We start from the raw sequence: 20460 nt of genomic DNA, 5'->3' as shown, positions 1-20460 counted from the left end.
AAACTATACTACAAGGCTACAGTAACCAAAACAGCATGGTACTAGTACCAAAACAGAGATATAGACCAATGGAACAGAACCAAGGCCTCAGAAAAAATGCCACACAGCTACAACCATCTGATCTTTTACAAACCTTACAAAAACAAGCAATGGGGAAAGGATTCCCTATTTAATAAATGGTGTGGGGAAAACTGGCTAGCCATATATGAAACTGGATCCCTTCCTTACACCTTATACAAAAATTAACTCTGGATGGATTAAAGATTGAAACATTGGACTAACACCATAAAAACCCTAGAAGAAAATCTAGGCAATATCATTCAGGTCATAGGCATGGTAAAGGACTTCATCATTGAAACACCAAAAGCAATGGCAACAAAAGCCAAAATAGACAAATGGGATCTAATTAAATGCCAGAGCTTCTGTACAGCAAAAGAAACTATCATTAGCATGAACCAGCAACCCACAGAATGAGAAAAAATTTTTGCAACCTACCCATCGGACAAAGGGCTAATATCCAGAATCTACAAAGAACTTAAAAAAATTTATATAAAAAAAAAACCCTATCAAAAAGTGGGGGAAGGATGTGAACAGACACTTCTCAAAAGGAGACATTTATGCAGCCAACAAGCATATGAAAAAAGCTCATCATCACTGGTCATTAGAGAAATGCAAATCAAAACCACAATGAGATACCATCTCATGCCAGTTAGAATGACAATCATTAAAAAATCAGGAGACAGATGCTGGAGAGGATATGGAAAAATAGGAATGCTTTTACTTATTATGTTTATGTTGGTGGGAGTGCAAATTACTTCAACCATTGTGTGAAACAGTATGGCGATTCCTCAAGGATCTAGAAATAGAATTATCATTTGATCCAGCAATCCCATTACTGGGATATAACCAAAGGATTATAAATCATTCTATTATAAAGACACATGCACATGTATGTTTACTGCGGCACTGTTCACAATAGCAAAGACTTGGAACCAACCCAAATGCCCATCAATGATAGACTGGATAAAGAAAATGTGGCACATATACACCATGGAATACTATGCAGCCATAAAAAAGGATAAGTTCATGTCCTTTGCAGGGACATGGATGAAGCTGGAAACCATCATTCTCAGCAAACTGACACAAGAACAGAAAACCAAACACTGCATGTTCTCACTCATAAGTGGGTATTGAACAATGAGAACACATGGACACAGGGAGGGGAACATCACATACTGAGTCCTGTTGGGAGGTGGGGGGCTAGAGAGGGATAATAGGGGTTGAAGGGGATAAGGGTGGGATTGAATTAGGAGAAATACCTAATGTAGATGACGAGGTGATGGATGCAGCAAATCACCATGGCATTTGTGTACCTATGTAACAAACCTGCGTGCTCTGCACATGTACCCCAGAACTTAAAGTATAATAGTAATAATCATAAAACAACTCAGAAAAGAGAGGCTGAACCTACCTAGAGTTTGCCTGCATTTGTGAATTATGAATACAGAAGTAGGGTGGCAACAGCTTGCAATTCAACACGCAATGTTTGCTTGAAAGGGAAGCCACAAACCAATTTTTGAGACCCAACACAGCACGAAATGTGCAAAAGCAATTGCCTAAGGCTCATAAATTAAAGCCTTGCTGGTGAGGAAGTGGGTCGCTTAACCACCTCTTTGCTAACTGGTCTAGACTGAGGGTGTGCTGCCAGAAGCTGATCTTGATATTTAATGATATGGGGCAGAACTGGAACACTGATGTCAAAAGGTGTCATAAAAAGTATTTCGGTCTTGGGTCTTCATGTAACTACACAGTATCTGGCAATACACCCAGCCGAGCTCTACTTTCATTTCTTCATTTGTGAAATGATCCAGTTGAATTCCAAAGGTTCCTTCAATTTCTAAAATTCTATGATTTATTTGCCATAGTCAAAATTTCACTTGCTCATTACTTTGGAGAATTACTTGTAAGTCAAAACTGTCCTCTGCTCATGTGCTACATAATTCTTGACAAGCATTAGTCTCACAGGCAGAGAGTAGTCACCACTTCCATGCAGTGATTCAGGGCACAATGAGATGAATCCTGTTTGCAAACCCCTCACTAGCTATAGCAGTTCTGGAAATTTCAAGAAATCTACAAGAGATTTATTTCTTTACATTTTGGAGGTTTCTCTTCAAGACTCCCTTATTAAAGTGGAAATGTCCCTGGAAGACTACTCAGTCCTTAGTACTGATTGAAAACTTTGTGGGAATAGTCCATTAGATGAATCTTATGGGCCAGAAGAGAGGAAGGGGCTGAAGAAGCATGTGGAGGCATCAATGTGACTCCAGTGCACCTCTTGGGGCCCCAATACTATGTGTGATGGACCAGTCATTACAGGAAAGGGACGATAAGGGGATTATGTTTGGGGGATAGTTTGGAGACTTGAGTCAAGCGACGTCCACATGCATCTTAGCAAATAATTCTGAAGTCCCTGACATCTCTGTTATGAATGTTTGTGTCCCCTACCCTTCTAATTCATATATTAAAGCCCTAACTTCCAATGTGAAGGTACTTGAGGATGGCGAGTTAATCAGTGTTAGATAAGGTTATAAGTGTGAGACACTCAAGGCAGGATTGGTGCCCTTTTAAGAGGAGACATAAGAGAGCAAGCTGTCTGAGCACAAGCACCAAGAAAAGGCCTTGTGAGGCTGGATGCAGTGGATCATGCCTGCAATCCCAGCACTTTGGGAGGCCGAGGCGGGCAGATCACGAGGTAAGGAGATCAAGACCATCCTGGCTAACATGGTGAAACCCCATGTACTGAAAATACAAAAAATTAGTTGGGTGTTGTGGCACACACTTGTAATCTTAGCTACTTGAGAGGCTGAGGCAGAAGACTTGCTTGAACCCGGGAGGTGGAGGTTGCAGTGAGCTGAGCTCGTGCCACTGCACTCCAGTCAGGGTGTCAGAGTGAGATTCTGTCTAAAAAAAAAAAAAAAAAAAAAAGGGCATGTGAGCACACAGCAAGTGGGCAGCCATCTGCAAGCCAGGAAAAGGGCCTCAATAGAAACTGATCTTTGCCAGACCTTGATCTTGGCCTTTTCAGCCCTCAGAACTGCTGAAAATAAATTTCTGTTGTTTAAGCACCCAGTCTATGGTATTTTGTCATGGCAGCCTGAGGTGACTAATACAATCTTCTTTTAATTATGTGGTCCCTTTCCTTTTTAGCGTTAGTTGTGAATCAATTTGCCAAATTAAACATGAAAGAAATGTCCCCAAAACATCTGGCAAGGGAGTATTTCTAAATAATATTCCTCTGTGACTGAAGGCCAGGCTGGTTTTCCTTTGTTGCTGTTGCTGAAGTTAACTACTTTTGGGTGGAGTTGACTACTTTTGGATGATCCAATCAAACAAGGTAGTTGCATGTCCTGAAAGAACACTTCTCTCGTAATCTATCCCAAATGCATAAGTAGGCTTACTAACTTGATACATTTTGGGGCTAGAAAGACTCAACGATTTAAAAAAAAAAATTGTCATTTTCAAACATGCCCCAAAGTAAAAAGAATAGTATAAAGAGGACTGTTATAACTCTTACCCCAATTCAGTGACTACCAGTATTTTGCCTGTGAAAATTTTGAAGAAGAATATCAGTAAGAAATAAAGTACTATATTTACAAAGTACTAAGTGTGCCCTGGGGAAAATAAAATCCTCATTTTGCGGGATATAAATACACTGTCAAGCAATGGAAAAATGTATTCAATCCCTCTTCAGCTATCTGCATAGTTAATTTCTGCCTCTGCTTTGAAAACTGAATCCTTTAATAAAACAGAAACATTAAATATTTAGCAATAACCTTTTTGTTTTCAGTAGGTTTTTGATGTCCTCTTCTCTTCAGAGGGTAGGGAGACAGCTTCATGAATAGACTCTCCCTCTTCATCTCTGAGTTCTTCTTAAAAGTCTCCTGAAGGAAACTGAGGGATCTTCATTCTCCAAGCTCTGCAGCGTCCTCTCATAAATTCTCACCTGATTCTTTTTACTACAACAGTAAAATTCTTTAAAGTGTCATCATTTCTACACTTGATTTTTAAAACCCTACTCTTGATACATCCCAAGAGCATGGTTTCCTTAAAATTCCATAAGGACATATGCCAACTGACAAATTTATATCCCTCCTGTCTTCAAAACCACGCAATGGTCCCACTTTCCAGTAGGTAAATTTCCTCTACTATCAGACCATAGACTGGATCCACATTGATCATTTAGTGGTACTGCTTTTTTCTCTGGTCCCTTCAACCTGCCTTTCCATGCTTTCAATGAGGGGCTTTCAAGATTGTGACACGGTACTTTCTCTTATATAGTGTTCCATTGCTTAGAAGATTCTTCCCTGTGAGCTTTTCCAAACCTTTTCTTCCTATTTTCCTATGCAATCCTTTAAAATTGTACCTCCTTGAAAAAACAAACAAGCAAAACTTCCTGGAAGAGATGGTTTCCCTCCTCTTCTTGGTCGTCCCCAACATGAGACAGCAATTGCTCAGTGAGTTACACAATGTATTTGCTGACCTACTGTGTTCACATTTTTGGGCTGAGGTTTTAGTGTTTGGGAGATGGTTTAAGGGTGTTCTAGATGTTTTTGAGACACATTCTATAAAAATAGTAATTTAAATGTTAAGCTCCAAGATCTAACAGTGTCTACTTACATTTTTTATATATGGGTGTTGAATAAAGTAGTGTTTGATATTTTTTGTAATGATTGGTGTATCCTATCACGTGAAAGTGGGTAAGAAGAGAAAGAACATAAAGTAGTTGATAGCATCTTCCAGAGTCTTATTTTTATAATTTTAAAATATAAACATTGCCTTCTATTAACCTCATTGCTGCCATCTTCCTTATTAAAATGGAAATGTCACCAGAAGGCATTACTACTGTTATTACAATACTTCATAGAAACTGTTTATGAAAATCAGTGATGGCCAAGACCTAGAACCATAAGCAAAAGATAGCTTTCTAGTGTCACCTTGTGGCTAACCATATTAATACACATTTAAGCTGACGATTGCTACGTAGATAGGTAGATACAGGGTATAGAAAAAGATCAATTTATATATATATATATAATGTATATAAAATGACAGCACTGGAAGTAGTTTTACAATTACTTGAATTTTTATGGAAAAATTTTATTCCATAAGTAGATTTATCTATGAAAGGACTTAGTTTCTCTGTAATTAACCTCAGTTAATTCAGGGACTGTCACTCTTCCCTGGGCTTGCTTCTAAGTTCTAGAGGAAGCAACTTCCTCCAGAAAGGGTTTCTGATCCTTGGTGGTCAAACAACACAGGTCTCTGTAAAGTCATTCATTGCTTATTCTCAACTGTGTGACTCCTCCAGGTCTGGCATATCTCTCTGCCAATTCTGGATACCTCTTGGGCATCAGGAACCCTCTGCTGTTCTATATCACACTGAGCCCCACCTGCCTAGGCACACCACAACCACCATTCTTTTCTGGACTGCCTCTCTGGTCTTCCCTTGGGAAAAGTAGCAAAGGCCATTCTGTTTCAGGATCTCCCATACCATTCAGGGTTTTATTTTGTTCTCCCCAAGAGAAGCAGGGCTCAGGATCCTTTTTGGCAACTCACTGGCATATTAATATGTTACTTCTTCCAGTTCTAGGGAAGTGAAATCTACTTAAGACAATATTCCCTCAAACGATAAACCCTAAATGACCTGGTTGAACAAGAGAGAAAGGGATGGAAGGCTGGCAGAGTAGGGGTAATGAGTGGGCAAAGAGTGGAAGGAAATATCCCTAGCATCAACAATAAAATCATGTTGGTTATAATTTAAGACTATATTACTCTACCAGGCCGATTTTATAGATGAGAAGAGAGCAGTTTCCAGACCACTGTGCTGTGGCATGCCCATATGTCACAAGTTGTTTACAGGCATATCAAGATGTTGATGACCCCATTTCTTAGGCAACTGGGTAGAAACAGGAACTGGTGAAGCCAGTTTTCTCAGCCCTGCCACTTCCGGCCAAGATCAGCCTTATTACTGTCCCAATATATTAGTCAGAATAAGCTAACTCTTCATATCAGTTACCTACTGCTGTGTAACACACCCAACCTAAAACTTAGTGGTTTACAGCACTAATATTGTTTATGTGTTCTGTGAGTCACCAGTTTGGATTATATTTAGCTAGGTACTTCTGCTAATCTTGCTTTGGGCTGCTTACAGAGTTGTAGTCATCCAGCAGCTTTTCTGAGACTAGACTTTACAATACAGCCTTTTTCACATGTCTTGCCTTGGTGCTGGTGGATGATTGGGTCATAGCTGTCAGTGGGCTAGCCTAAGCTTCTTTGCTTTGGGGAAGAAGAATTCCCAGCAGCAAAACAGGGTAATCCTTAATGCATAAATACCTTTCAAGCTCCTGCTTATCTCATATTTGTTGATGTCCCAATGGCCAAAGCAAGTTACATAGCTAAGGACAGAGTCTTGTGGGAAGGAAGAATACAAGAATGCAAAACAGGAATGCATGATTCACCATGTTGTAACACCTCCCCAAATCTCAGCAGTTTACCACACCAAGGATTCTTTTTCACCCATGTCGTATTCCAATGGGGGTTGGTGAGGAGACTCTATAACACTCGTTCAGGGAATAGGGGAACCTGCTGTCTATCTGGTGGCTCTATCATTGTCTAAGAACTTCCAGAAGATGAAGGAAAGGCAGGAAGGAAGGATTCAAGGAAGGTGTTACAGACCGATCCTGGAAATGGTGTATATCAGTTCCAACAACATTCCAATGGCCAGAACTCAACCATGTGGCCCCCAGCTAACAGCAGGGGGGTTGGGAAATACCATAATGCCTAGGAAGAAAAGGAGAAACATTTTTTGATGAGCTTTAGTATTCTTTGCCACAGTTTATACTTCTTGTCACCAAATACTCTGCCCTCTTCTTACCACACATAGAATACACATATACCCTCCTGAGATACCTGGAGTTCTAGCTAGTCACTGCATCCAGATCTGTTGCTGACACACAGTGCTCTTTATTAGATTCAGATGTGTATCCTCATTGCCAGGTAACCCAGGAACTATGTACATATGTGCTACATACCCGCCACCACTCAGCTATGGTGAGTAACGTGATAGAGCAAGGGTGGCATATTTGCATTAAAATCTCCCATTCAGAAAAGGGAAGACTGCAAGACACCTAACAGTCGCTCATTTTTTAGTATATGTGTTTTTAATAATATTTTTCCAAATATCGCACCGGAAATATATGTACTAAAAATTTTCGTTTATTTGGAATGCAAATTACTTAGGCATTCTGTATTTTAATTTGCTAAATCTGGCAACCCTCCTCCCACTGGAATACAAACTCCATGAAGGCAGGAACCTCAGTTCTCTGATTCTCCAATGTATATCGAGGGCGTGGCATACTGCCAGTTCCACAGTAAGAGCCCATATATACTTAATGCAAGAATTAATGAAGGACTAAACGAGGTAACGAGTGAGTGAACCAGAAAACGTGGAGCGGCCCTTCGTGAGTGGCGGGGGAAGAGGACTGCACCGCGGCTCCGCGGGGAGCCTCTTTTAGGCGCGCAGCGGAGGCCGCGCTGAGGTCACGGGCGCCGGCCCTGGTGACGTCATTACGCCCGCGATCCCCGCCCCGCCGGGATATCAACGGCGCTGACTTTTCTTGGGCTGTTGTGACTGGGGGCTCTCTGGTGACCTCAGCCCAACGCAGGCCACCTGCGGAACCGCCCGGTAGTGGCCTCGGAGTCCCCAGGTCTCTGTCATTGGCTGTCAGCCAGCAGGCCTGGCCGCTCCTGTGCCGGGAGACCATCTCTTCAGGGCAATGTCCAGGCCAAGCAGCGTCTCGCCGCGACAGCGGGCCCTTGGCGGTGGTGGCGGCGGCCCCGCGCCTTGTGGCCCTGGGGGCGGCGGCCGGGCCAAGGGGCTGAAGGACATTCGTATTGATGAGGAGGTGAAGATCGCAGTCAATATCGCACTGGAGCGCTTCCGATACGGGGACCAGAGAGGTGAGGTTCCCGACAGGGACCCTGCCGGCCGTCTGGACACCCCTTTACCCCAGCACCCTCCAAACCCGGACCCACCGAGTGAAGGCGCTGCTTCTGAAGAGGGAGGGAAGACCCGGCCACCATCCCGGGCGGGCCTCAGTGGCGGCACCTGGGTCTGGAGGGCGGCTGTTGGCCCAGCGGTGGGATGTGGAGATGCTCCGCGGTTCTGTGGGGTTATGGGCACTTTGCTCTCTAGCGGGAAGTGTTTCTTCCCCCGCGTCTTTCAGCAGCCTTGGGCAGTGAAACCGCAGTGTTTCAGATACTGGTTAGGGCTTACCCTTAAAAAGACTTTTTAAGGAGGTGTCAGATTAATTGTGGCACGTTTAAGCTACAGTTGTAGAAGAGCAGAAGGAAATTAAACAGATAAGTAAAAGCAGCGGCAATACATTTGAACCCCGAAGCACCACACCACACACTTAAACTGGTTTGGCATAGGAAGCATCTTCCACACCTCATGAGGTTAGAAAGCTACTTGTCTTGGGTCACATAATGCAGAACCAGCATCTGACCTGTGGTGACTTGTACAGTATGTTGACGGCTCATTCTGACCTGCTGGCTTCATTAGGGGACCTCTTATCCTGGAATCTTATAGTCCAAAATAGGGAATGTTCTGGGCAGAGAGATTCTGAACTCACATTAAAAAAGTGAGAAAGGGGCAGCAATACATAACAAATCCCTCTGAAATAGTAGAATATGAATTCTATACAGTTTTGAAAGCAAAAACAATAGCGTTTCATGTTGAGAATGCATGTTTGAGCATATCTCATCATTGAAGAAAAGAAATATTTTGTTAACTAAACAAGTAGGGACCAAGATAAATATGTTCAATTATTATACCAATTCAAAATTCCAGCATAAGTAAAAGGAGTCGTTTTTGGTGAACATCAGAGGCCTTTATCACATTTAGGTTTAATATATAGATATCTTTGTATTAATATCAATTCTGGTAGACATTCAGTAGTTGTTGAATTAATAAAATATATTTATTAACTCACATAAAGAATATGAAATATAAAGTAAGTTAACCTCACATAAAGTACAATACATTTGATTACGTATGTTTTTCTTGGAATTTTTTTTTTTTTTAAATTTTTTATTGGATTTTAGGTTTTGGGGTACATGAGCAGAGCATGTAAGACAGTTGCATAGGAACACACATGGCAGTGTGCTTTTCTTTCCTTCTCCCCTTCACCCACATTTGGCATTTCTCCCCAGGCTATCCCTCCCCACCTCCCCCTCCCACTGGCCCTCCCCTTTTCCCCCCAATAGACCCCAGTGTTTAGTACTCCCCTTTCTGTGTCCATGTGTTCTCATTTTTCATCACCCACCTATGAGTGAGAATATGCGGTGTTTCATTTTCTGTTCTTGTGTCAGTTTGCTGAGGATGACGTTCTCCAGATTCATCCATGTCCCTACAAACGACACAAACTCATCATTTCTGATTGCTGCATAATATTCCATGGTATATATGTGCCACATTTTTCCAATCCAGTCTATTATCAATGGGCATTTTGGTTGATTCCAGGTCTTTGCTATTGTAAACAGTGCTGCAATGAACATTCGTGTACATGTGTCCTTAGAGTAGAACGATTTATAGTCTTTTGGATATATACCCAGTAATGGGATTGCTGGGTCAAATGGAATTTCTATTTCTAAGGCCTTGAGGAATCTCCACACTGTCTTCCACAATGGTTGAACTAATTTACACTCCCACCAACAGTGTAAAAGTGTTCCTTTTTCTCCACATCCTCTCCAGCATCTGTTGTCTCCAGATTTTTTAATGATCGCCATTCTAACTGGCGTGACATTGTATCTCAATGTGGTTTTGATTTGCATCTCTCTGATGACCAGTGACGATGAGCATTTTTTCATATGATTGTTGGCCTCATATATGTCTTCTTTTGTAAAGTGTCTGTTCATATCCTTTGCCCACTTTTGAATGGGCTTGTTTGTTTTTTTCCTGTAAATCCGTTTGAGTTCTTTGTAAATTCTGGATATCAGCCCTTTGTCAGATGGGTAAACTGCAAAAATTTTTTCCCATTCTGTTGGTTGCCGATCCACTCTAGTGACTGTTTCTTTTGCCGTGCAGAAGCTGTGGAGTTTCATTAGGTCCCATTTGTCTATTTTGGCTTTTGTTGCCAATGCTTTTGGTGTTTTGTTCATAAAGTCCTTGCCTACTCCTATGTCCTGGATAGTTTTGCCTAGATTTCCTTCTAGGGTTTTTATGGTGCCAGGTCTTATGTTTAAGTCTTTAATCCATCTGGAGTTAATTTTAGTGTAAGGTGTCAGGAAGGGGTCCAGTTTCTGCTTTCTGCACATGGCTAGCCAGTTTTCCCAGCACCATTTGTTAAACAGGGAATCCTTTCCCCCTTGCTTGTTTTTGTCAGGTTTATCAAAGATTGTATAGTTGTATGTATGTTGTGTTGCCTCCGGTGCCTCTGTTTTGTTCCATTGGTCTATATCTCTGTTTTGGTATCAGTACCATGCTGTTTTGATTACTGTAGCCTTGTAGTATAGTTTGAAATCCGGTAGTGTGATGCCCCCCGCTGTGTTCTTTTTGCTTAGAATTGACTTGGCTATGTGGGCTCTCTTTTGGTTCCATATGAAGTTCATGGTGGTTTTTTCCAGTTCTGTGAAGAAAGTCAATGGTAGCTTGATGGGGGTAGCGTTGATTCTGTAAATTACTTTGGGCAGTATAGCCATTTTCATGATATTAATTCTTCCTAACCATGAACATGGAATGTTTCTCCATCTGTTTGTGTGCTCTCTGATTTCGTTGAGCAGTGGTTTGTAGTTCTCCTTGAAGAGGTCCCTTACGTTCCTTGTGAGTTGTATTCCAAGGTATTTTATTCTTTTTGTAGCAATTGTGAATGGCAGTTCGTTCTTGATTTGGCTTTCTTTAAGTCTGTTATTGGTGTAGACGAATGCTTGTGATTTTTGCACATTGATTTTATATCCTGAGACTTTGCTGAAGTTGCTTATCAGTTTCAGGAGTTTTTGGGCTGAGGTGATGGGGTCTTCTAGGTATACTATCATGTCGTCTGCAAATAGAGACAATTTGGCTTCCACCTTTCCTATTTGAATACCCTTTATTTCTTTTTCTTGCCTGATTGCTCTGGCTAGAACTTCCAGAACTATATTGAATAGGAGGGGTGAAAGAGGGCATCCTTGTCTAGTGCCAGATTTCAAAGGGAATGCTTCCAGTTTTTGCCCATTCAGTATGATATTGGCTGTTGGTTTGTCATAAATAGCTTTTATTACTTTGAGATACGTTCCATCGATACCGAGTTTATTGAGGGTTTTTAGCATAAAGGACTGTTGAATTTTGTCAAATGCCTTCTCTGCATCAATTGAGATAATCGTGTGGTTTTTGTTTTTGGTTCTGTTTATGTGGTGAATTACGTTGATAGACTTGCGTATGTTGAACCAGCCTTGCATCCCCGGGATGAATCCTACTTGATCATGGTGAATAAGTTTTTTGATTTGCTGTTGCATTCGGCTTGCCAATATTTTATTGAAGATTTTTGCATCTATGTTCATCATGGATATTGGCCTGAAGTTTTCTTTTCTTGTTGGGTCTCTGCCGGGTTTTGGTGTCAGGATGATGTTGGTCTCGTAAAATGATTTGGGAAGTATTCCCTCTTTTTGGATTGTTTGAAATAGTTTTAGAAGGAATGGTACCAGCTCCTCTTTGTGTGTCTGGTAGAATTCGGCTGTGAACCCGTCTGGACCTGGGCTTTTTTTGTGTGGTAAGCTCTTAATTGCTGCCTCGACTTCTGCCCTTGTTATTGGTCTATTCATAGTTTCAGCTTCCTCCTGGTTTAGGCTTGGGAGGACACAGGAGTCCAGGAATTTATCCATTTCTTCCAGGTTTACTAGTTTATGTGCATAGAGTTGTTTGTAATATTCTCTGATGATGGTTTGAATTTCTGTGGAATCTGTGGTGATTTCCCCTTTATCATTTTTTATTGCATCTATTTGGTTGTTCTCTCTTTTCTTTTTAATCAATCTGGCTAGTGGTCTGTCTATTTTGTTGATCTTTTCAAAAACCCAGCTCTTGGATTTATTGATTTTTTGAAGGGCTTTTCGTGTCTCAATCTCCTTCAGTTCAGCTCTGATCTTAGTTATTTCTTGTTTTCTGCTGGGTTTTGAGTTTTTTTGATCTTGCTCCTCTAGCTCTTTCAATTTTGACGATAGGGTGTCAATTTTGGATCTCTCCATTTTCCTCATATGGGCACTTATTGCTATATACTTTCCTCTAGAGAGTGCTTTAAATGTGTCCCAGAGGTTCTGGCATGTTGTGTCTTCGTTCTCATTGGTTTCGAAGAACTTCTTTATTTCTGACTTCATTTCATTGTTTACCCAGTCAACATTCAAGAGCCAGTTGTTCAGTTTCCATGAAGCTGTGGGGTTCTGGGTTGGTTTCTGTATTCTGAGTTCTAACTTGATTACACTATGGTCTGAGAGGCTGTTTGTTATGATTTCAGTTGTTTTGCATTTGTTGAGCAGTGCTTTACTTCCAATTATGTGGTCAATTTTTGAGTAGGTGTGATGTGGTGCTGAGAAGAATGTATATTCTGTGGATCTGGGGTGGAGAGTTCTGTAAATGTCTATCAGGTTTGCTTGCTCCAGGTCTGAGTTCAAGCCCTGGATATCCTTGTTGATTTTCTGTCTGGTTGATCTGTCTAATATTGACAGTGGAGTGTTAAAGTCTCCCACTATTATTGTGTGGGAGTCTAAGTCTCTTTGTAAGTCATTAAGAACTTGCCTTATGTATCTGGGTGCTCCTGCATTGGGTCCATATATGTTTAGGATCGTTAGCTCTTCTTGTTGTATCGATCCTTTTACCATTATGTAATGGCCTTCTTTGTCTCTTTTGATCTTTGTTGCTTTCAAGTCTATTTTATCAGAGATGAGAATTGCAACTCCTGCTTTTTTTTTGCTCTCCATTTGCTTGGTAAATCTTCCTCCATCCCTTTATTTTGAGCCTTTGTGTATCCTTGCATGTGAGATGGGTTTCCTGGATACAGCACACTGATGGGTTTTGGATTTTTATCCAATTTGCCAGTCTGTGTGTTTTGATTGGTGCATTTAGTCCATTTACATTTAGGGTTAATATTGTTATGTGTGAATTTGATACTGCCATTTTGATGCTAAGTGGCTGTTTTGCCTGTTAGTTGTTGTAGAATCTTCATTATGTTGATGCTCTTTAACTTTTAGTGTGATTTTGGAATGGCTGGTACTGGTTGTTCCTTTCTATGTGTAGTGCCTCTTTTAGGAGCGCTTGTAAAGCTGGCCTGGTGGTGACAAAATCTCTGAGTACTTGCTTGTTCGCAAAGGATTTTATTTTTCCTTCACTTCTGAAGCTCAGTTTGGCTGGATATGAAATTCTGGGTTGAAAGTTCTTTTCTTTAAGAATGTTGAATATTGGCCCCCACTCTCTTCTGGCTTGTAGTGTTTCTGCCGAGAGATCTGCTGTGAGTCTGATGGGCTTCCCTTTGTGGGTAACTCGACGTTTCTCTCTGGCTGCCCTTAGTATTTTCTCCTTTATTTCAACCCTGTTGAATCTGACGATTATGTGCCTTGGGGTTGCTTTTCTTGCAGAATATCTTTGTGGTGTTCTCTGTATTTCCTGCATTTGAGTGTTGGCCTGTCTTGCTAGGTGGGGGAAGTTTTCCTGGATGATGTCCTGAAGAGTATTTTCCAACTTGGATTCATTCTCTTCGTCCTCTTCTGGTACACCTATCAAACGTAGGTTAGGTCTTTTCACATAGTCCCACATTTCTTGGAGACTTTGTTCATTCCTTTTTGCGCTTTTTTCTCTAATCTTGGTTTCTCATTTTATTTCATTGAGTTGGTCTTCGACTTCAGATATTCTTTCTTCTGCTTGGTCAATTCGGCTATTGAAACTTGTGCATGCTTCGTGAAGTTCTCGTATTGTGTTTTTCAGCTACTTTAATTCATTCATATTCCTCTCTAAGTTATCCATTCTTGTTATCATTTCCTCATATCTTTTTTTAAGTTCCTTAGTTTCTTTGCATTGATTTAATACATGTTCTTTTAGCTCACAAAAGTTTCTCATTATCCACCTTCTGAAGTCTAATTCCGTCATTTCGTCACAGTCATTCTCCGTCCAGCTTTGCTCCCTTGCTGGTGAGGAGTTTTGGTCCTTTCTAGGAGGCGAGGTGTTCTGGTTTCGGGGGTTTTCCTCCTTTTTTCGCTGGTTTCTTCCCATCTTTGTGGGTTTATCCGCTTGTCGTCTGCGTAGTTGCTGACTTTTTGATTGGGTCTCTGAGTGGACACCCAGATTGTTGATGATGAAGTAGTTCTGTTACTTGGTTTTCCTTCTACCAGCCTAGCCCCTTCACTGTACAACTGCTGAGGTCCACTCCAGGCCCTGCTTGTCTGGGGTGCACCTCTAGCAGCTGTGGCACAGTGAGGGATGCTACCCATTTCTTTTTCTGCTATCTTTGTCCCAGGATGATGCCTGCCAAATGTCAGTCTTTTGGATATAGAGGGGTCAGGGAGCTGCTTGAGGAGACAGTCTGTACTTTTTTGGAGCTCAATTGCTGAGCTGTGCGCTCTGTTGTTCATTTAGGGCTGTTAGGCTGCTATGTTTGATTCTGCTGCAACAGAGCTCATTAAAAAAAACCCTTTTTTCCTCAAATGCTCTGTGTTGGGGGGTTCGGGCTTTATTTTTCGATGTCCGATGAGGTGTCCTGCCCAGCTAGAAGGCAGACTAGCCACTGTTTGGCTGCCGAGGCTCCCCCCTGCTGTTGTGTGATTCGCCCTGTTCCTGCAGGCTCTTCTGTGGTCTCCGCCACGCCCTGCGGCAGAGTCTCTTCGTTGTAGTGTGTTGCCTCAGCAATGGCAGGCTGCGTCAGCAGTGGGCGTGTATCTCAGTAGGGACGGGTTGCCTCGGTAGTGGTGGACGTCCCTCCCCCACAGAGCGTCTCGGACCGTCTGCTCGGGATAGTTTGAAATCGCGGTTTTGTTCGTCCCACTGGGTATCCCAAATGATCTGTCCCTGCAATCCCCTGTCCTTGGACCTACTGTCCAAGTCTCATTCAGTCTCAAGTCCAGCCCTCTCAAGTCTCAGGTTGCCGGTTCAACAGGGCACCCGGACAAGCGCGCCCTGTGGGGATTGCTGGGTAGGGCCGGCCGCCGCCGCCCTGGCTGCCGGCTTCGCCAGGCATACCTACTGCCTGGCATCCCATGTCTTTTTTATACTTGGGAGTTTCCCCGTTCTGTGGGCAACAAAGATCAGTCTGGAAATGCAGCTCCGACTCACCTGTTTGCAGATTCAATGAGAGCTCCAATCCTGGGTTGTTCTCATAGCGCCATCTTGAGTCTGTTTTTCTTATTTTATATGTGTGTGTTATTTGAAAGAAAGTTGCCTGTTTACAAATTGTACTGCTTTGTTTTTTTTTTTCCATGTAGAAATGGAATTTCCTTCTTCTTTGACCAGTACTGAAAGAGCCTTTATTCATCGACTCAGTCAGTCTCTTGGTTTGGTCTCTAAAAGTAAAGGGTAAGTTGGTAGCTTTTCTTATTTTTGAAAAAAAGATTTGCCCAAAAAAGGGAGAAATGTTTCTGACTACGTTTAAGTAGTTATTACTGTTTTAACTTGACGTTACATCATATGTATATAAAATTATTCAGATCTGTACCAAATTCAGCTCTTCCCTCTTCCTGCTATCTACCCTTCCCCCTTTTTTTTGTTTTGTTTTGTTTTTCCCTAGGAAAATGCTTTTTCCTCTACCCAGCTTAGGTTCTTTGGCTGGGACCTTGCAAATTGTACTGATAAAAGACATATTAAGAAGAGAAAAACATAAGCTTACTAAGACATGCATCATGCATACATAGGGGAGAGCTCGATAAGTAACTCAAACATGGGGTTTATGTGGTATTTTAATAAAGAACAATGAATTTATTTAAAAATGACAAGACAAAGGTAAAGGACTTTGAACTTGTAGGTGCAGTACATTGTGGGAAGGTATATATGGGGAAACTAATGGAAGATATGTGTTGTTTTAGCAAGATTGGTTATTTAGGTTCCTCTGGTGCTGTCTCTGGGTTAAGAGTCTGGAGTGGTTTCTCTTATTAAGAATAGTCCTTCCCTTTCTGGTAAAGCAGGGAGGGCAGAGTATTTCTTCTGTCTGTTTCTTCTCAGTTGCCTTTAGCTCAAAATAATCCTTGTGCCAGAGTGACATATTTTTGGGTGGCATACTCTGAACTCCTTCAAAGGTAAATTTTAAGATGTAAGAAAAAAACACTTTAAAAGTTGAAGTTGATTGCTTGAGAAAAACATCTTCATTTTTGGATAGAAACAAAATCTCTTAATTTGAAGAATAGATGCACAAAAGATAATAAATACAATTATAGAACTTATTTCTTTTCCTTTTACTGCGCTGTAAAATAGTAAGCTTTAGAACATATGTTCATTGTTTTCTTCCCTACCAAGTCAAGAATCTGATGGTTAGAAATGATTTTAAAAAGTGGTACAGGAGGAAATTGTTTGTTTTGTTTTGTTGGGAGGATCACAGAGCTATAATGGGGAAAAGTCATTTGAGCCATCCAAATTGAAAAACTCTAAAATTATGTGGAGCTATTTCATTTTGTCCATAAGGATGGTGGGATCAATATAAAGGAAGCTTTCTCACTATTGGTGCTATTGACATTTTGGGGTGGATAATTCTTTATTCTATTTTATGTATTGTAGGGTGTTTAACAGCATCCCTAGCATTTACTGCTACATATCACTAACACTCCCAACCCCAGTTGTGGCAACCCAGAATGCCTCCAGAGATTGCCAGATGTTGAGACTACTAAAATTGCCCAGGTTGAGACTACTAAGAAAAAAGATAAAATTTCAGCTTACCTGTTTTTAGGTTAGGAAGAGGGAAAACAAAACTTTATTAAGTAAATATATTAATAAATAAATATTCAGAAGGTCCTAAGATGAAAGTAGTTTATGTAGGAATGTCTTGCATATGACTGCCTACTACAGTGATAAATTACTGAAACAGGATTTAGTTTAGGTGAATGTGCATTTAGAACATTACTAAGGCCAGTGCTGGAACAGTGGTTGGATTCCTGAGTGTGCCCATATTATAGTCCACTAGGTAGGTAAAATGCTGCACTTGAAGATAAAAATATAGTTCAGAGCCACAATTTATCCAGAAACACCTGGGCCAAATATATTTGACATTCAGATTTTTTAGACTTAGAAAGGTATCTGGGTATATTTGCAATATGTTATGTAATATACCGAATAAGATGTGGACATCACTTTTAGTCACATTTGTATTTTTGTTGGAAAGTCTATGAATATTCTCACTGAGACTATTAATAGCCTCATGTCAATTTAATCACTTGAACACATTCGATATCAAATGAGGTCACTGCAAACTTAAAAGCTTCCAGTTTTTAGCACTGTTTGGGTTTACTAGTTGCAGGTAAGAGATTCTGGTTCTGCGCTGGGAAACACATGTTATAAATGTACTGTTCTGTAGCTACATCATTTCTGTGGTTACATGGGTCTTTTTTCTAAACAGCTAACTTAGAAAAGCAGTCCTTTAAAGTAGACTACTTGTCCTCTTCAGTAGCATAGTCATCTAAGGGTTGATCCAGAATGAATAAATATCTTGGGAAGGAGAAATCAAGAAGGAAGTTATGGGGCAAAAATTGGGAATGTGAAAACATTGAAGAGCCAGAGAAAGAAGAAAAAGGAAAGAGATGCTAAGGGAAGCAAGGCAATCCTGCCTATTTATCCAGTCCCTAATACCTATAACCTTAATGCTTTCAAACTTTCTTATGAAATACCCTAGCTCCTTGTCTATCCTTTTCATCTTTGAGTAAACTTTGTACTATATTTTCTTAGTGGTCCTTGTGATTTTTAAATGCCTTTTCTTCTTTTCACAAATTGAAATAAATTACTTTGAATCTACTTTTCAAATCCTTTCTTTTCATTTTTATGAGAATTTGTACCTGCCTTTTACTTTATGAAATTTTCTGTTCACCCTTTGCCTTGATCATGGCTCACTGCTCACTGCAGCCTCCACCTCCCAGGCCCAATCAATCCTCTCACCTCAGCCTCCTGAGTAGCTGGGACTACAGGCATGTACCACCACACCCGACTAATTTTTTTTTTGGTAGAGACAGCATCTCACTTTGTTGCCCAGATGGTCTTGAACTCCTGGGCTCAAGCAGTCCTCCCTCCTTGGCCTTCCAAAGTGCTAAGATTACATACATGAGCTGCTGGGCCCAGCCAGATTTTTTTTTTTTTAATCTATCACTAACTTTATTGACTTAGCAGGTTAGTTTACGTGTGTGTGTGTGTGTGTGTGTGTGTGTATGTGTGTGTGTGTATGTGTGTCTGATACTATAGTTTCATAGTACAAATTTGACAGGCCACGTGGTATAAAGGGCAGAAAGTCTGGATTCTATTCTCAGTTTCTCATTGCCTCATTCTCTTATTTCGGCTTCTTAAGTTAAATTCCAGCCATTTTGTGTGATAGTTTTCAATTTTTTTCTGGTCAGTTTTTTCTTTTTGATATTCTTTCTTTAAAAATTAAGCCATTTGTGATGGATTTTGCTTTTCATCTTCTTCTAAAGAGTTGAATTTTACCTGCTTTGATTATTTTTATTTTTATTTTTTAGAGACAGAATCTTCCTTTGTTGCCCAGACTGGAGTGCAGTGGCACAATTATAGCTCACTATAGCCTGGAATGCCTAGGCTCAGGCTCTCCTCCCAAGTAGCTAGGACCACAGGCATGCACCACCATGCCTGGCTAATTTAACTTTTTTTTTGTTTGTTTGTTTTGTAGAGATGGGGTCTTGCTATGTTGCTTAGCCTGGTCTCAAACTCCTGGGCTCAAGTCATTCTCCTGCCTAGACCTTTCAAAGTATTGGGATTATAGGCCTGAGCTATTGTACCCAGCCCTGTTTTGATTATTTTTTATAATTACTCATCATTTAGTGAAAACATTCTTCTTGGGGTAAAAGCCCTATTGTGTGATTGTTAGTATATCCTCAAGTTTTCTTTGAAATTCTAATCAGATTTCACATACCAAAAATTTCACATCATTATTTACATTTTTTCCCTCAACTTTAAAGGTTCTGTTTAAAGTCACACTGAGGACAATGTGTTTTAGTCTTAAGAGCACACTTTCCTAATTCTTTGGCTTGTTTATAACTAAGACAAAATCTCATTCCAGTTTTTCTCAGTCCAAGTTAGACAAAATGGATTTTGCAAAATCAACTTTGTTAAAAATCTGTAGAATGAGAAACTACGAAGTTTATGAAAGTAGATTTTCTAAGTACAAGTTTCTTATTCTGTGACTGCTAAGGTCACTTACTGCCTAATAGGTACCAAAGTACTCTACTGACGGTGACTAGAGGCTCCAACCTACAGGGATACTCCCCTTTTCAGATTTAGATTACTACCTATCTTGCCTCCTGTCTTGGAAAGTTGCAAACTGCATGCTTCCTCTCTTCTCCCAGCTAAAACAGGAAAAATGGTTTTTAGGTAATGAATTCTCTTAGTGAATTTTTGGATATCCACTGTAAAGAAACCCTGCTGTGTCCAATAATAACAGTAGTTAACAGGAGTTAACTTGTTCTTTGGTGGCTAAAATTATCTTACAGTTCTGGAGGTCAGAAGTCCAACAACAGGTCCCATGGACTTAAGATATTGGCAGGGCTGCATTCCTTCAGGAGTTGGGAGCAAACATTTATTAAGCCCTGTTATGTATTTGTGCTAGGTGCTTTAAATGGATTATCATTTAATCCTAACAACAGTTTTTAAAAAAAATTCATTATATAAATTTAATCAATATTAGAAATTTACTTACACAAAAGCCTGTTCAGAGGTAATTTAAATCAGAGTCAATAAATATAATTTCTTTATTTTGTTTTATTTTTCTTTAAGTTCTGGGATACATGTGCTGAATGCCCAGGTTTGTTACATAGGTATACATGTGCCCTGGTGGTTTGCTGCACTTACAACCTGTCATCTAGGTTTTAAGTCCCACATGCATTAGGTATTAGTTCTAATGTTCTCCCTTCCCTTTTCCCCCACACTGTAACATGCCCGGGTGTGTGATGCTTCCCTCTCCGTGTGCATGTGTTCTCATTGTTCAACTCCCACTTATGAGTGAGAACATGCAGTGTTTGGTTTTCTGTTCCTGTGTTAGTTTGCCAAGGATGATGGTTTCCAGCTTTTTCCATGTCCCTGCAAAGGATATGAACTCATTCTTTTTTATGGCTGCACAGTAAACATAATTTCATTTTTACTTCAATTTTTCCTGGAGCATTAAAGATAGGGACACCTCCTAACTATTTTTTTTATGAAACTAGTATAACTTTGCTACCTAAATCAGATAAGGAAAATATTAGAAA

General features: G+C 40.5%; 1 protein-coding gene across 3 annotated transcripts in view; it reads left to right on the top strand.

The window, feature by feature from the left end:
* The first annotated feature begins 7636 nt into the window (after positions 1-7636).
* The window catches only part of YTHDC2 (YTH N6-methyladenosine RNA binding protein C2), an 88082-nt gene continuing 75258 nt past the window's right edge, over positions 7637-20460 (top strand). For all 3 annotated transcript variants that reach the window (XM_078365850.1, XM_035291078.3, XM_002744702.7), the window contains exons 1-2: positions 7637-8019; positions 15499-15589. Coding sequence is in view for 1 of the 3 variants with exons in the window: in XM_002744702.7 (XP_002744748.3) it covers positions 7836-8019; positions 15499-15589 (275 nt within the window). In the remaining 2 variants the exon portion in view is untranslated. The remainder of the gene's footprint in view (positions 8020-15498; positions 15590-20460) is intronic.

This window comes from Callithrix jacchus, chromosome 2 (genome assembly GCF_049354715.1).
Source record: "Callithrix jacchus isolate 240 chromosome 2, calJac240_pri, whole genome shotgun sequence".
NCBI lineage: Eukaryota > Metazoa > Chordata > Mammalia > Primates > Cebidae > Callithrix > Callithrix jacchus.
The sequence above is the reverse complement of the archived record's forward strand: the minus strand, read 5'-3'. Positions and strand labels throughout refer to the sequence as shown.